Source organism: Bos mutus, chromosome 28 (assembly GCF_027580195.1).
Source record: "Bos mutus isolate GX-2022 chromosome 28, NWIPB_WYAK_1.1, whole genome shotgun sequence".
NCBI lineage: Eukaryota > Metazoa > Chordata > Mammalia > Artiodactyla > Bovidae > Bos > Bos mutus.
The window spans coordinates 41,124,899-41,142,123 of NC_091644.1; the positions used below are offsets into that span (position 1 = coordinate 41,124,899).

The following is a 17,225-nucleotide window of genomic DNA, read 5'->3' on the forward strand; positions in this document are numbered from 1 at the left end:
TTAAGCCAAGGAATAACAGCATCCCAGCAGTATTCCCAAAGACAATGCTGCTGACCTTGCAGAGGAGGAATTGGGGAAGAGAGACTCTAGAGGAAAGTATATACATCAGGACCCCTTACCGAACTCGGGTAAAACATAACAATGATTTGAACCAGGCAGGGACCACAGCCGTGGCCGTGAGAGTAGGTTAGCAGCAGATCTGGGGGTGCTTAAAGATGGAGCAGAGGTTGGGAGAGGGCAGCAGGGAAGGTGCTGAAGAACCTGAAGCTCCTCTAAGGAGCTGGATGCATTCTATTAGATCAAATCAACAGTTATAGATCAACGATGACACCTGTTAGGACTGGTCTAATGGGTAAGACAGTGGTGTCCATTTTGGACATGCCTGACTCAAAGATTCCACGCATCGCCTGGGCATCCTGCACACTGCACTGTCCTTTACACACTGGCCTGGCTGCTCTGTCTCCCTGGGTAATGAATCTGATGGCCGGTCTGGGACAGGGCAAACAGGGACGTGGCTGGGACTTTAGGCCACAGGCGAGGGGCTGAGAGCAGATGAGATCAGTCCCTCGGAATGAACACGAGCCTCACATTTTCAGGTCCTCCTTCCAATTCTGATGAGAGAGGCTCTACTTCCCTACTTACATGTACCTACACCACACATACACGCATACACACATGCACACACATGCACATGTGAATACACATCCACATGTATGTACACGTGTACATATGCACATATATACACATAGATATACATGTGCACATATACATGCATGCACACCCCAGAAGGAAATCAGTCTTTCAACAGGACGAGTCAATGGGTCACCCCACCACAAAGCACCTCTGCCCAGGTTTCCCTGGGAACTTTCTAGGGTAGAACAACCCCGCCTACTCCAAGGTGGACCCACCTCTCAGATAACTGGGTGGCCAGCAACATTGCAGTGTCAGGACTTACATCTATACAGTCCATCCCAATTTCCAAAGCACTTACATTTCCACCGAACCACGGAATAACCCTGTGTGGTGTTATCATCTCTAAACAAGGAAACTAAGGGGCTGAGAGGTTTAGTGACCAGAAACAAAGCCCCCCGATTCCATGTCGGGAGCTCCCACAGCTGCAGTGGGAAATGAGCTGTAAATGCAGAAGCGACTCTGGATTGCCCCCAATTGGGAGCATCACCACCGCTGTATCACTCAGTCCGTCCACACATCAGCCAGCTCCAGGTTCCCTGTTCCGTGGTCCCAACCTCCCACTTCAAAGAAGAGTTCTGCTGAGCCAACCCTGAGTCACCCATGCAGAAACTTCAGAGAAGCCTGTGGCCCAACAAACAACAAACCTGAGCATCTAAGGGACAGAGAAAATGAGACAGATTTGAGTTCAGGCTGAAAGAGAAGAAGCAGAAGTGGAGCAACATCTTTTGGGGCCAGTCACCAAGGGTGCTGCCACGTTTTCCAGTGGGAGATCGGTCAACCCCAGAAGCGTCGTTCCTGGTCCTCTGCCTAGAACTAATCTGAGCTGTGACCATCCTGCGCCCGTAGGCTGGAAAGACACCCACCTCCAGCCGCCTGCGCTGGCCCTGCAGGCAGTGCAGCAGCGCCGGCTCACATCTGCTGAGCAGGGGGTCCCACCGCTGAGCATCCGCAGAGCTGCTGGCTTCAAACCACAAGGGATCCAGGGAGCAGGAGGAGGCAGCATCCGTGTCCAGCAAAGGAAGAGTCTGGCACTCCAGCCCAGGGCTGCCCCCCGAGGTCTGGGCGGCGTCTGCCAGGCCCTGAGAAGCCTTGAGAGTGAAGGGGAGAGAGAGGAGCCGAGGATGATCGTGGGGCCCACCCGAGCTGGCAGCCTTGGCCTCCATCTCCTCCAGGCTCTGATGAGGGCCCTCAGCCTCTCTGGAGGGTGGGCAGCCTTCTGCTTCTCCCCGTTCCCCAGCAGAGCCCAAAGAGAGGCGAATGAAACTAAAACTGGAGGTAAAGACGTCCTGAGAGCTGGCAGGGACGGCGGGAGCCTGGGGGCCACTTCCGAGGCTGCAGCTGGTGTCACTCATGTCCTCCGGGGATGGACAGCCTTTGTTCCAGGCTTCCCGGCAAGGACTTGGGGCCTCGCGAGTGTCCGTGGACGGCAGCTCCCCTCGACAGCCAGTGGCCCTGGGGCCACACAGCCTGCTGAGCCTATTGGGCAGGGCAGTGCCAGCTCGGGGTTGAGACCCAAGGAGCCCTGGGCTTCCTCTCGCAGCCGTCAGAGCCGGTCCTCGGTGCCCCACGGTCAGAGCCGAGGTGGCCGTGCTCCTGGGAATGAGGCTCCCAACTGAGCGACCTCGCCACTGGCCTCCGGGGTCAAGGCCACACGGGCCGGCCCTGGACTCAAGGTGGTGAGACTCCTTGCCACACGCCCCTCCCTGGGCCCGGAACGGAGCGCCCACTGGCGGGGAGAGGAACCCGATCCTGGGCCCAGCTGCGCTTCTCATGTAGCCTGGCCTCCGTGCCAGCCGCCTCCTCCGAAAAGACGCTGCAGGTGGTGAGCAATCTTGGCTGCCTGGAGAGAAAGAGAAAACATCATCATAAAACACACACACACACACACATCTCTCTGGCTCAGCCAGAACTGGGATGGAAAACAACCCCAGGCTCAGAGGTCATCCCTTGGGCATCTGTCAAAGAGAGGTGCTGGCTCAGTGGTCACCAGGCCAACCTGGTAAAGAAACTGATGATCCTCAGGAAGCAACCCCGGGGATGTGTAGACACAGCCCAGCGTCCCAGCTCCTCTGTTCAGCAGAGCAGCTGGCACAGCTCTTATGCTAACATGTCTCAAGCACAACGTCGGCAGTTCCTTCTGAGCCTCCAGCATCTTGCCTGTTGATCTTTTAGGTGCATCAGCGCTTTCATCCTGGAGTGGCCTGGAAAGCAGACGAGCTGAAGCCGAATGCCAGCACACTCCTCAGATGAGAGCCAATCACCTACTCTGGCTACTCTTAAGATATACGTATGGTTTGGCTACCTGAGTTTTCCACGGCTTTGCATGCCTGTGGACAGTGGAGAGCTGACTGAGACCCTATGCCCATCAAGTCATCTCACAATGAATTACAGGAGGCCCTGTTTGCTGTGTTCTCCAAACCAAGGGCTGTGTTCCCCTCCCAGCTATGTGAGAAGAATAGAGACAATAAAATTGTTGATGCCTCTTAGAGGCATGATGCCATAGCAGCTGACAGCATAAGTTTCAGCACCTCATTGCCTGGTTCAAACCACATTGTGCCATTTCTTGCTGTGTGACATTTCAGAAGTTACTTAGCCTCTCTGTGCCTCAGTTTGCTAATCAGTACAACGGAGACATCAACAGTACTTCTGTCCTAGGATGGTGGTGAGCATTAAACTAAATGAGTTACTAAAGGCGGACCCCTCAGAACAGTGCCTGGCACTCAAGATAATTGTGATTAAAGTGTTATTAACGGTTATTATTTTGATATTTTGTAGCACCTCGTTACTCATCACGTATCCTCATCTGCATTAATTTCCATAGCTCCCTACCAAAGTCATGTGAATCAACCAGGAATTGTAACATTTCTTTCAGTTAAGAAAACAGGCTAAGGGAAATCAAACCCCTGCAAGTGGCTGAGTCTTGGGGCCCTGCTACAACTCGAATCAGACTGGAGGGAAGACGCAAGAGCAAACAACATGAGGCATAGTTGTGTATGAGGCAGCCTGTGCTGAGAAGTGGAGCACAGCTCCCCACCCCTACTGGGTCCACATATCTTGTCCTGCCCTACCTCCCAGAATACAGATGGTCTCAGATTCTTCATCAGGTAAACAGCGCCAGGCATCCAGGATCCCACTGTGTTATGACCATGCCCTGCATTTAAGTTGCTTGATAAACGGTGGATAAATTAATGGATGCGAGGATATATGGAGGGAAAGTAGAATGGATGGATGGATGGACTGGGGCCCATCTGACCCCAAATCACATGCTTTTTCTATATCCTTTACCTCCAAGCACATCACTTAGGATGACAACTTGCAATGACAAGAAGTCAAAGAAAGGTTTTATCTTTTCTTTTTTATTCTTTTTCTTTTCTCCCATCAAAGTTTGAATTGGTGGAAAAGAACATGGCAAAAAGGTACAGAAAATGTACAGAAGGAATCATTAATACATCATTTTGGACCACTCACTAGGATAGCTACTATTAAACACACCCAGAGAAAATAAGAAGTGTTGGTGATGAAGTGGAAAAATTGAAACCAGTGTGCTCTATAGGAATGAGCACTTATGAGAATGTAAAATGGTATAGCTGAAAAGAGTATAGAAATTCCTCAAAAAATTAAAAATAGAATTACTACACGGTCCAGCAGTTCCACTTCTTAGTATATACCCCAAAGAATTGAAATCAGATTTCAAAGAGATAACTGTACCCCCGTGTTATAGCAGCATTACTCACTATAGACAAAGTGGAAACAACCCAAGAGTGCCTTGACAGATGGATGGATGACACATGGTCTATCCACACGATGGGAAATTATTCAGCCTTATTTAAAAAAGGGAAATTCTGACTCCTGTTACAACATGAATGAACCTCAATCTTGAGGACATGATGCTCAGTGAAATAAGATAGTCACAAAGGGACAAATATTGTTTGATTCCACTTACATGAGATACCTTGAGGAGTCAAATTAATAGAGACAGAAAGCAGAAAGAAGGTTGCCAGGGGCTAGAGGAAGGCAGACGGCTGGAGGTAGGAGTATGTTGGGAGCTAGTGCTCAGGGGGGACAGAGCTTCAGTCTGGGAAGATAGCAAGGTTCTGGAGATGGACAGTGGTGACAGAAACAAAACAATGTTAATGTCCTTAATGACACTGAACTGTACACTTAAAAATGGTTACAAGGATAATTCTGTGTTATATGTGTTTCACCTCAATAAAAAAAAAAAAATTTTAATAGACCAAACTAGGTCACTATGTTCTATGATCCCAAGGAGACCCACCCTTTCCCTCATTGCTCTCGCCATCTGAGGCTTCCCCCTGTACCCGGAGGTGGTCAGCACAGGGCTGCAGGAGCTCAGGACAGGGCAGAGGGATGCCTAGAAGAACTAACTCTCCTCTGCCTGTGAAACTGGCAAAATATTTTTCAAAGAACAAGGAATCCAGAAAGAAGCAGAGAGAACACTGAATTCTGGCTTCAATTACCAAAGGAAAATTATTCAGCAATTTCATACCTTCAAAACGGAGTCCTGTGAAATCTATATTGTCTTTCGGCTTAAAGAGACTTTAAACTAATTTTTTAATGCAAGTCCAATCACACAAATAACCCTTCTGAAGTTAAAAGAGCAACGTTAAGCAGAAAATAATTTGTTTGAAATTTCACTTCTTTTCAAATGCCTGTAGGCCCTTGGGTCTGAGTAGCCCTCCATAAAGCTACTTAACCAAGGGTCTGAAACCTCCCCAGGCCTGATCCAGCTGCCATCCAAGCAGTTCCCCAATGGGAGCCTGAGTTCCTGGGGGGGCGGGGGGAAGGTGGGGGGTGTCCTGTAAGATGCCGTCAGGCCACAGTGTTCATCAAATGAGGGGCTGAGAGGTAGGGCTGGGGAATGGGGGTAGCCCAGCCTCTGAATCCTCCTGTACACCAGACATCCCTCCAGGTGTGAGCCTTCCCAGAATGTGACCCCAGAAACAGAGACCGTCACACGGAATCAATCCTAAGCCTCCAGAGAGGGCAGAGGAGCTGACAGGGTTGGATCTGGAGGGCACCTGTGGAATGAGCTAGAAGGGGAATAAGAAACCCATACGGAGCACATGGCTGCTCTGAAACCTTTCTCCATTTATTTTTTAATTTTTTTGAGGATATGATGTCCCTCTGGAGAAGGAGATGGCAACTCACTCCAATATTCTTGACGGAGAATCCTCATGGACTGAGGAGCCTGGCAGGCTGCAGTCCGTGGGGTTGCAAAAAGTTGGACACGACTGAGCAACTTAACACACACACACGCACTTGATGTCCCTCTGTGTGTGCATGCTAAGTCACTTCAGCCATGTCTGACTCTCTGTGACACTATGGACTGTAGCCTACCAGACTCCCCTGTCCATGGGGTTCTCCAGGGAAGAATACTGGAGTGGGTTGCCGTGCCCTCCTCCAGGGGATATTCCCAACCTGGGGATCGAATCCTCATCTCTTAAGTCTCCTGCATTATCAGGTGGGTTCCCAACTGGGAAGCCCCTTCCCTCTGACCAGAAACCAATTGTTACTTATCTGCTGCTGCTGCTGCTAAGTCGCTTCAGTCGTGTCCGACTCTGTGCGACCCCATAGATGGCAGCCCACCAGGCTCCCCCATCCCTGGGATTCTCCAGGCAAGAACACTGGAGTGGGTTGCCATTTCCTTCTCCAATGCAGGAAAGTGAAAAGTGAAAGTGAAGTCGCTCAGTCGTGTCCAACTCTTAGCGACCCCATGGACTGCAGCCTACCAGGCTCCTCCATCCATGGAATTTTCCAGGCAAGAGTACTGGAGTGGGGTGCCATTACTTATCTATCCTGCCTGAAATCCACCCTGACATCCAAGTCCAGCCTTCACATCCTGTGGTTAAGGAAGGCTTCTAATGCATTCAGCCCTTGGAGAGAAAGAGTCCTTCTGGCACCCTGCTGCAGTCAGCTCTGGAAACACAGGTTCAAGCGGGCAGGAAGTCGACTGTGGCAAGATGAGGGCAGGACCTGAAGCCAGCTTTGCCCTCTGTTCCGTGTAAACCCAGAGAGGGCTCCAGTCTGCCCAGCTGGCCCCAGACAGGCTGAGGCGGAGGCAGGGCCTCAGCAGCTGTCTCCTTCCCTTGCAGCCTCACACTCCACAGCAGGCTCCAGGGGAGGGCAGCACAGTCCTCTCACCTCTCCACGGCACAGACCGGCAGGTCCCTGCTTATGTGGGATCCCGTCTCCACCCCCACCCACCCAGTGAGCTCTGAGACTGAAGGGAGTGAAAGACGAGGGCTTCGACTCGGCCCAGATGTCACAGGGCTACCACACACAGCCCAGATAAGATACCCAGGAGCATCTGCTTACCCAATTCACGCAGAAAATGGGAGAAACCAATGTTTCCAGCCAGGTCGGCAAGGATCCTGCCTGCCCCACCTCTAAGGCTCTCCCTTTATCCATCAGCTACCTCATTCAGATCACCCAGCTCACAGGCCTTCACCAAGAGTCCACATTTATTAAGAGTCCCTATTTATGAACACCCAGTCTGCAGTTATTCTCTTTGGGGTATATAAACTGTTCTCAACTTATGCTATAAACAAGCTCCATGAAATCCTTACGACAGCCCCCCACCCAAATCCTAGTATACAGAAAAGGCATCTAATATACATTGACCAGATCATATTCTTTTTTAACTAGGAAATCTAAACTACGCAATTTAAGAAAACATACTCATGAATTTACTGGGAAGACCTTAAAGCCAATACCCAAGTTAAAATCTACACAAAATGCTCGTGTGGGTTTGGGAAAGTTGCTCGGTGATGCTAAGGCCCCATGGGGAGAGCACTTCTGCCTCCTGAAGGGGAATCACAGGGACTCGGAGGCACTGCTGAGGACGTGTAGAGCAGTGAGAGAAATACAAGCACATGATGACTTTACAAAACATGACCTGTGTATAAACGTACAGTGGAAACATAAGTGAATATACTCTTTCCATGGAAGGAATTTTAATCCTATTTTTCATGGTCAAGGCATAGACTTTTATAAAATGTTCAGATTAACCAGAGGTTCTGGATCATAAAGAAACCACACATCCCTGAGGATTAACTAGTTTTCCAAGAACCAGAATCCAATCATATACATTAAGCATAAACACTCAACTGAGCGCAAGTTCATCTTTCTGTCTGAGAGCACCCGAGGATTTGGAAGTGCCTCGGGGTCGCTGTAATAAGAATCTGGTGAGAAATACAAGTGCTGGAGAGAAATAAATCTCTTTATTAAATAATAAAGAGAATTAAATAAATAAAGCTTTACTGCGTTTCCATTTTAATTGTGCGATCCATGCCAACATAACCAGTCCTCACTGAACACAGGATACTGGATGGGGATGCATCCCAGCCCCCAGACTGCTTAATATCCAGCACGGGATATAAGTCATGTACATAAACCATCCCAAGATGGAATGACTACTCAACCACAGAGAATGGAGAATTCCATTTGAAGTTAACTAGTGGAGGTACCGGAGAAGGCAATGGCACCCCACTCCAGTGTTCTTGCCTGGAGAGTCCCAGGGACGGGGGAGCCTGGTGGGCTGCCGTCTATGGGGTAGCACAGAGTCAGACACGACTGAATCGACTTAGCAGCAGCAGCAGCAGCAGTGGAGTTACCTGGGGCTTCCCGGTGGCGCTAGTGGTAAGGAACCCACTTGCCAATGCAAGTGACTTGAATTGGATCCCTAGGTCAGGAAGATCCCCTGGAGGAGGGCATGATAACCCACTCCAGTATTCTTGCCTGGAGAATCCCATGGACAGAGGAGCCTGGTGGGCTACAGTCCATAGGACACACAGAGCCGGACACAGCTGAAACAACGGAGCACACACGCAGTGGAGTTGCCTAGTTGGCTCAGCTGGTTAACCTGATAGCAAAGCAGAGGGCTCTCTGAGCTCCAGAGTACTCCTCACTGTATGTGCTACCCCAAAACTCACCTCCTGGAGTTAAAGGGAAAGATAAGGTGAACACACAGACCGTTCCGGGGGAGACAGGACAACTCTTATAAGCAACCTTCGCCCAACAGTCCCCCCGTCAGCCTGACCAGAGCTTCCTGGGCTGTGAGACTTGCTCCTTCCTTGTCTTCCTGGAAGGCTCCCCTGCCCCCTCTTTTATCCTCAGGGGCACCTCCCTAAACCTCTCCCACGTCCCGCCCCTCCGAACACCTGCCTCTCAGAGGACGCAGACCCTGTCCTCAAGGGAGCATGGTGAGCTCTCAGGTGAGCTCTCTTGTGATCACACAAGCACACAGAGGAACAGAGACAGGGAAGGTGACGGGCAGACTCGCAGTGCCCAGCCACAGTAACGGAGCCCTGGTTTTGGTCAGTGGGGTCTTAAGATCTGACGGGTGAGCGGGAGGCAGGGAGGCCATGGGGGAGGCTGCTGGGAAGATCCTGAGAGAGGAAGGGACGGAGATGCAAGGGCAGATGGGGGACCCTGGTGACAGGCAGGTGGCAGGATGGAGCCAGCCGCTGCATCCGGCTGCACCGGGACTGGCTGTTTGTCCTGAGAGTGATCTCTGGAAAGACGCAGGATCTGATCTGCATGTTTTACTAGATTCCCTCTGTGGAGAAGAGACCAGACAGGAACAAGAAAGGACACAAGGACAGCAGTTAGGAGACACCAAACCCAGAGTAAAGGAAGCCCGAAGCTTCCTACACACAGCAGGGGGGCACCAAGCCAGGAGGAGCCATGATGTCATCAGGAGCCCCTGATGTCTGCATCCTTCTCTGCTCCACAGCCACCCCAGGACTCCTCAAGACAATGGGCGGGGAGTACACTTTTTCTGAGCATTATAGGCATGCTGCCCACCCTCCACCACCTTCTGCTGACATTTAATTTTTTAATTATTTAGTTTTGGGGCTATGCCAGGTCTTAGCTGTGGCACATGGGATCTTCATTAGGTCATGAAGGATCTTTCGCTGTGGCACTTGGACTGTCCAGTTGCAGCACGGGTTAGTGCAGCACACAGGCTTAGTTGCTCCGTGGCATGTGAGATCTTAGTTCCATGACCAGGGATCGCACCCACACCCCCTGCATTGCAAGGCAGATTCTTAACCGATAGACCATGAGGGAAGTCCCCAAGAAACATATAGGCAAAGAAATATTTCAGGGCCAGATAAATGATATTCTCAATCTTTCTACAAAGCACCCCTTCAGAATCATCCTAACTAGTTTACCAAGATGCCTACATTTTTAAAAATATCCATTAGGTCAAAACGGAGAAGGCAATGGCACCCCACTCCAGTACTCTTGCCTGGAAAATCCCATGGGCGGAGGAGCCTGGTAGGCTGCAGTCCATGGGGTCGCTAAGAGTCGGACATGACTGAGTGACTTCACTTTCACTTTTCACTTTCATGCATTGGAGAAGGAAATGGCAACCCACTCCAGTGTTCTTGCCTGGAGAATCCCAGGGGTGGGGGAGCCTGGTGGGCTGCCGTCTACGGGGTCGCACAGAGTCGGACACGACTGAAGCGACTTAGCAGCAGCAGCAGGTCAAAAATGTCTTTCTTTTTCCTTGTCAGCTTCTACCATTATACACATATCCATATAAAACTCCCCATACCTAAAATAAGCCAGCCGCCTCCTCAAGAACCTAAGCTTAAATCGGGGGCTAAAATCAGAAGTCCAACAGGAAGTACATTTTCAACAGCATCATCAACGGGCAGGGAGGACCCGGGTGTGTGTGTGTGTGTGTGGACGCACACACATGCGTACTCAGGGGTTCACACATGCCAGCATATAATAAAAAGACACATGCAAATGTGTATGTACATACACAAATATTTATGGGAATGTAGATTATATAGGGCTTCCGTCTATGGGGTCACACAGAGTCGGACACGACTGAAGTGACTTAGCAGTAGCAGCAGATTATATATATACATGAGCTTCCCTGGTAGCTCAGTCAGTAAAGAATCTGCAGGTAGAGGGAACAGCAAGTATACAGGAATGGCATGATTCTTTCTCAGGATCACTGAGAGTAGGCAGGGCAAGGCCATGGGGGCAGAAGGGATGGCAGGCTGTGGGCAAGCCTGGAGGGCTTCCAGGCAGAGGCAGTACGAGGCAGGGACCTGGGCTGGAGAGAAGAGGAATGGATGAGAACAGAAGAGCCTGGAGAAAGGACAGTGCCAGTTAAGGAGGAATTCTGGAGGAAGGGGAGGGCTCAGGAGAGAAAGAACCGAAAGGAAGCCAGTGGTGACTCCAGAATCATTGGGTGAGGGACACCATTACACCAACGCAGCCTGTGTGTCCAGCTGCTGTCACCGCTGTCCTTGGCTTTAGTTCTGCAGCTGAAATGCTGAGATTTTGGATCAGATCAGATCAGATCAGTCTCTCAGTCATGTCCGACTCTTTGCGACCCCATGAATCGCAGCACGCCAGGCCTCCCTGTCCATCACCAACTCCCAGAGTTCACTCAGACTCACATCCATCAAGTCAGTGATGCCATCCAGCCATCTCATCCTCTGTCGTCCCCTTCTCCTCCTGCCCCCAATCCCTCCCAGCATCAGAGTCTTTTCCAATGAGTCAACTCTTCGCATGAGGTAGCCAAAGTACTGGAGCTTCAGCTTTAGCATCATTCCTTCCAAAGAAATCCCAGGGCTGATCTCCTTTAGAATGGACTGGTTGGATCTCCCTGCAGTCCAAGGGACTCTCAAGAGTCTTCTCCAACACCACAGTTCAAAAGCATCAATTCTTTGGCGCTCAGCCTTCTTCACAGTCCAACTCTCACATCCATACATGACCACAGGAAAAACCATAGCCTTGACTAAACGAACCTTTGTTGGCAAAGTAATGTCTCTGCTTTTGAATATGCTATCTAGGTTGGTCATAACTTTCCTTCCAAGGAGTAAGCGTCTTTTAATTTCATGGCTGCAGTCACCATCTGCAGTGATTTTGGAGCCCAGAAAAATAAAGTCTGACACTGTTTCCACTGTTTCTCCATCTATTTCCCATGAAGTGGTGGGACTGGATGCCATGATCTTCATTTTCTGAATGTTGAGCTTTACGCCAACGTTTTCACTCTCCACTTTCACTGTCATCAAGAGGCTTTTGAGTTCCTCTTCACTTTTTGCCATAAGGGTGGTGTCATCTGCATATCTGAGATTATTGAGATTTCTCCTGGCAATCTTGATTCCAGCTTGTGTTTTTTCCAGTCCAGCGTTTCTCATGATGTACTCTACATATAAGTTAAATAAACAGGGTGACAATATACAGCCTTGACGAACTCCTTTTCCTATTTGGAACCAGTCTGTTGTTCCATGCCCAGTTCTAACTGTTGCTTCCTGACCTGCATACAAATTTCTCAAGAGGCAGATCAGGTGGTCTGGTATTCCCATCTCTTTCAGAATTTTCCACAGTTTATTGTGATCCACACAATCAAAGGCTAGATTTTGGATCAGTGGTTCCCAAACAAGGCTGCACATTAGAGTCACTTTTAAATGTCATCTTTTAAAATTCCACAGTCCAGGCCACAACCCAGGCTGATGACATCACAGAGTTGGGGAGAGGGACTCAGGCCTGAGTCCTTTGGAGGCTCCCTAAGTGACCCCATAGGCAGTGGGGCTAGGAGCCTCTGCTTTACGGAGGAGTCCTGAATAACCTCCTGGAACACTTGGAGTTGAAGCCTATCATAGACTTATTCACAGCACTGTAGGTCATGTTTCTTTGCAGAATCTTCCTCTTTTGTTTCTTGAAATGTAGCTGTAGCTGTTGCCCACTACATGCGGACCAAGTGTGATCTGTATTTAAAACTTGTCCGCATACATCTGTTCTAAATCTTCTCCCCCGCATAGGCTTTCCACTTCCTATAAGACAATGGGAGGCCTGGGCACCGCCCACCCCCATCACCACCCATGAGGAAGGCACGGAGGCCGGCAGCTTTCTCACTTCCCCCATCTGCAGTCAGGACAGCAGGGCCCAAACACAGGTCAACATTCAGCCCACTTTGGTGTTTAAGGGTCAAACCCACACATGCACCATGCAGTGTGGGATCCTGGATCGGATCTGGGAACAACGAAAGGATATTTGTGGAAAGTTGGTGGAGCTCAAATAAAATCTGTAGGTTAGCTCATTGTACCAATGTTAATTTTTTAGTTTTAATTATCCTCCCATGATACAGGGCTTCCCAGGTGGGACAGTGGTAAAGAATTCATATACCAATGCAGGAGGCCCAGGAGATGCGGGTTCGATCCCTAGGTTGGGAAGATCCCCTGGAGGAGGAAATGACAACCTACTCCAGTATTCTTGCCTGGAAAACCCCATGGACAGAGGAGCCTGGTGGACTACAGTCCATGGGGTCACAAAAAGTCAGACATACATAACTTAGCAACTGGACAACAACAAATATATAGTATATATTATAACATATTATATATGTTAGCATACAGAAACCTGGGTGAAGGAAACTGTATTATCCTTCCTGCTGCTGCTGCTGAGTCGCTTCAGTCATGTCCGACTCTGTGCGACCCCATAGACGGCAGTCCACCAGGCTCCCCCGTCCCCGGAATTCTCCAGGCAAGAACACTGGAGTGGGTTGCCATTTCCCTCTCCAATGCATGAAAGTGAAAAGTGAAAGTGAAGTCACTCAGTCATGTCCGACTCTTAGCGACCCCATGGACTGCAGCCCACCAGGCTCCTCCGCCCATGGGATTTTCCAGGCAAGAGTACTGGAGTGGGGTGCCATTGCCTTCTCTGATTATCCTTCCTACTTTTCTATAAATCTATAAATATTCCTAAATAAAAAGCTTATTTAGAAAGCATGTACATACCCACACACAAATTATGGACCTGTGTTTTTCAGTAGGAAATGGTGTGGGCTCGGGAGACAGATAACCTGCGCTTAAAATTCCTCTCTGCCACTTCCAAGTGAGCGCTGTGGGTTACTTGCGACTCTGCCACTTGTGTTATCTGGTCTGTCACCTGGGACTCCACCTCATGGCATTGCTGAGATGGTAGAGAAGGTTACGAGTTTCACTGCCCTCTGCCAAGCCTGGCACAGAGTAATCATTCAAAAGCTATTTTTACTTGCAACTCAGGAATAGGAAAAAATATCATCTTAAAGCCAAGGCACCTGGACATGGCCCCTGTAGGCAGTGAAGATGAAAGTGTCAGTCGCTCAGTCGTGTCTCTTTTCAGCCCCATGGACTGCAGCCTGCCAGGCTCCTCTGTCCATGGAATTTTCCAGGCAAGAATCCTGGAGTGGGCAGCCAATTCCCTTTTCCAGGGCATCTTCCCGACTCGGGGATTGAACCCAGGTCTCCGGCACTACAGGCAAATTCTTTACCATCTGAGCCACCAGGGAAGCCTTGTAGACAGAACTTCAGGTAAAGATAAACCAGAGCAGGAGGAGGTTCTTGGAGGCTAACATGCACGGCACCTAGCATGGTATCCCTAGACACTTAACCCACCCACTCTCATTGGCCAATACCTTCCCAACTCTCTGATCCAATGTCCTGAGTTCTCTTTTCTTTCCTTTTTGCCCCTGGATCTCCTTCCTCCAGGTGAAGCAAGTAGTAGAGGAATTTAGCAACTAGAGACTCATAAAACCCGTGAAAGGGTTTGCTCTGAAATCACTGAGCAGCCTCTCTCCACAGTACTATTAATTCTCATAAACGATTGTCTTTTTTCTTTCCATGTAAAGTGCTACTCAAAAATCTGATCACCATCTGAACCCCCTCAAGAGTGCTGTTAGCTCCAGATGGGTGTCGCTAATGAATTTTTTAACTGCTACCCTAATAAAATATGGATGAACCAGAAGGAGCCCTCTCTGTAGCTGTTACTTCAAAACAAGTTTCTGCTCTTATTTTTGCAGCAAAGAACCGTAAGCTCTCACATCCACCCTAACAAAAGAGAGCTTTGCTCAGACTTGTCCATCTGTAAAGTTCACAGTTACCTTTTTCATGCTGTATTTTATGCACTGGCTTATTTTCATGGCTTTCTAAATGCCCCGCTTTGCATGCCAAATTTGAGATGTGTTTATTAAAAAATGCTCTGAAGTTGTCAGCACTTCACACATAAGTAGTAGCCTGTCTTTCAAGGAAGTCTCTACTTTGCACTAAATTTTTATAATACTCAGAGTTTAAGCCCATATCAAAGGTTTGTGCCATTTTAAATGTCTGTCCTTAAAAATGATACAAGCAGCAAATGTCTGCTCTATTGTCCCACTAGAAAACAAGAGGAAATTTGCTAGTTTTTTTCCACACTCCTATATTGGAATGTGGAAATACTTGATGCCCTGGTGTGAAGAAATTAAATGATTCCTATGTTATAAAGATGTTCTAAGCCACTGTGAGCATGGGGGAGAGTGCTGAGGGTGACTTGTCACTTAACTGGGTCTTAGATGTAAAGAAATATTTTATAACAGAATATGATTGTCTTTCTTCTGCACTTGAGAATTCCTCTTTCATAAAACTTTTCTAGTCTCACTTCATATTGAGATACTATATATAGCATCCAAGTTCTAAGAGGCCATCTCTCCATCCAGGAAGCTCAAATCTTTCCGATTGATTCAAACGCCATTAGCATTTGGAGTGGATGAAAACCAGGCAGGGGCTGGACTGGAGTTAACCTCTGCACCACCTACAAAGAAGGGGCTTGTTTAAACAGTCCTACTTTCTGGAAGACAGCAGTGGGGAATACTTAGGATGTTTAAGAGAGCAAACTGTTTTCAAGTACCCATTTACATTCACATAGCACAAACTCATTATACAGAATCCTTGTGTCTTCTTGCCTTTGGAGTGCCTCTTCACTCTGGAATCAATTCGAACAAAGCAATACATTTTACTCTTAAGAATAAGTCTCCACGGATGCTTTGATGCTTAAACATCTTAAGTGTGCTTTGGTTATATCAATGTTTCCATACCATGGAAAGCAACTTAACATCTTCATGCAACTCCTTTTGAAAGCTTTTGTTCTCAAAATGAGGTATTTTGCAGTTTTTTCCATAAAGATGAGATTCTATTGTCTCCACCAGTCACTACTATCAGGGAGGGTATCACAGAAAACTCTCAGATCAGGACCATCTGCCAAGGGGGGCAAAGAGCCGGAGATGCTGGCTGCTCCCCTGGAGGCTGGCGTTCAGAGCATGGTGATGACACCCCCAGATATCACAGCCAGCCCAGGCCAGCACGGAGCCAGGTAACCCAGGAAATCATTCCTGCAGTCCAGGCTTCCCAGAGAGATGCGTGTGCATCAGGGGATGCTATGGCCCAGCAGGCACACACAGGAGTTCAAGCCACCCATGGGACCAGGCCCCACAATCAATCATCCACGAGGCTCAGCATCCCAGGAATGACAAGACTTGCAAGAGGAAGAATGACATTCTCAAGAGAGTCTGGGTCTTCCCTGGTGGTACAGTGGATAAGAATCTGCCTGGCAATGCAGGGGACATGGGTTCAATCCCTGGTTCTAGAAGATTCCACATGCCGTAGAGCAACTAAGCCCACAGGTCACAACTACTGAGTCAGTGCTCAGTGCTCTAGAGCCAGGGAGCTGCAACTACCGAGATTGCCTGCCACAACTTCTGCAGCCCGTGCACTCTGGAGCCCATGCTCTGCGACAGAAGAAGCCACTGTGATGAGAAGCTCGAGCACCGCAACTACAGAGTCACCCCCGCTCCCAGAAACTATAGAAAGCCCACGTGTACAAAGACCAAGTGCAGCCAAAAATAAATAAAATAAGTACTTTAAAAAAAAAGAGAGAGAGAGAGTCTGAACCTACCTCTGCCCCTCAGAGCTCCTTGCCTTGTCAAAGTAAACCTTCTTTGAACTTGGTTTTCTCACCTGGGGACTGTTAACAATCTCCTCGCAAGGGAGAGGCCCTGGAGAGCTTTGCTCTGAGCCACATCTGGCCGCACATGGACCACAATGCGGAGCTGCCCGTCTGCCCTGCAGACAGGAGGGTTCCCACCAATCCCCACCCTCTCCTCGGCCCAGAAGGGTGAAAACAGTGCATTCGTCCTCTGTCCTCCTAGTCAGTGTTCCCTACTCCCCAGCCGGGAGCATCTCTGTGTCAGCATCTTTCTCCACATTAGACCCACGCAGTGTGCAAGATGTCAGTTTTGTATTTATGAGCGCATTCCAGTCCTGCCTTCCGGGCATTGCAGCCATGTCACCTTGGAGCCACGATGTCTACAGACAAGCCCTGCATTTCCTCCGAGGATGACTAACCTCATCTGTCAGGTATGAGGTTCCCAGTTCAAGACTCAGAGAGAGAATCTGGCTGCACAAACAAGAGCTGGATTCTGTCTGCTCCCATCTGGGTGACGTGAGAAAGTGACTCAGCCCACCTATGCCTCAGTTTGTTTGTGTATAAAATAGGCGTAGGGACTTCCCTGGTGGCCCTGTGCTTAAGAATCCACCTACCAAGGCAGGGGACATGGGTTTGATCCCTGATCTGGGAAGATCCCACACGCTGCAGGGCAACTAAACCCATGAGACCCAATTACTAAGTCCACGCACACTACAGGCCGTGCTCCTCAACAAGAGAAGCCACTGCAGTGAGAAGCCTGTGGACCA

General features: G+C 49.1%; 1 protein-coding gene across 4 annotated transcripts in view; it reads right to left on the reverse strand.

The window, feature by feature from the left end:
* Positions 1-17,225, reverse strand: part of DISC1 (DISC1 scaffold protein) — a 430,157-nt gene that overhangs the window by 349,196 nt on the left and 63,736 nt on the right. For all 4 annotated transcript variants that reach the window (XM_070364536.1, XM_070364537.1, XM_070364538.1 and 1 more), the window contains exon 2: positions 1,557-2,533. In XM_070364536.1, coding sequence (XP_070220637.1) covers positions 1,557-2,533 — 977 coding nt within the window. The remainder of the gene's footprint in view (positions 1-1,556; positions 2,534-17,225) is intronic.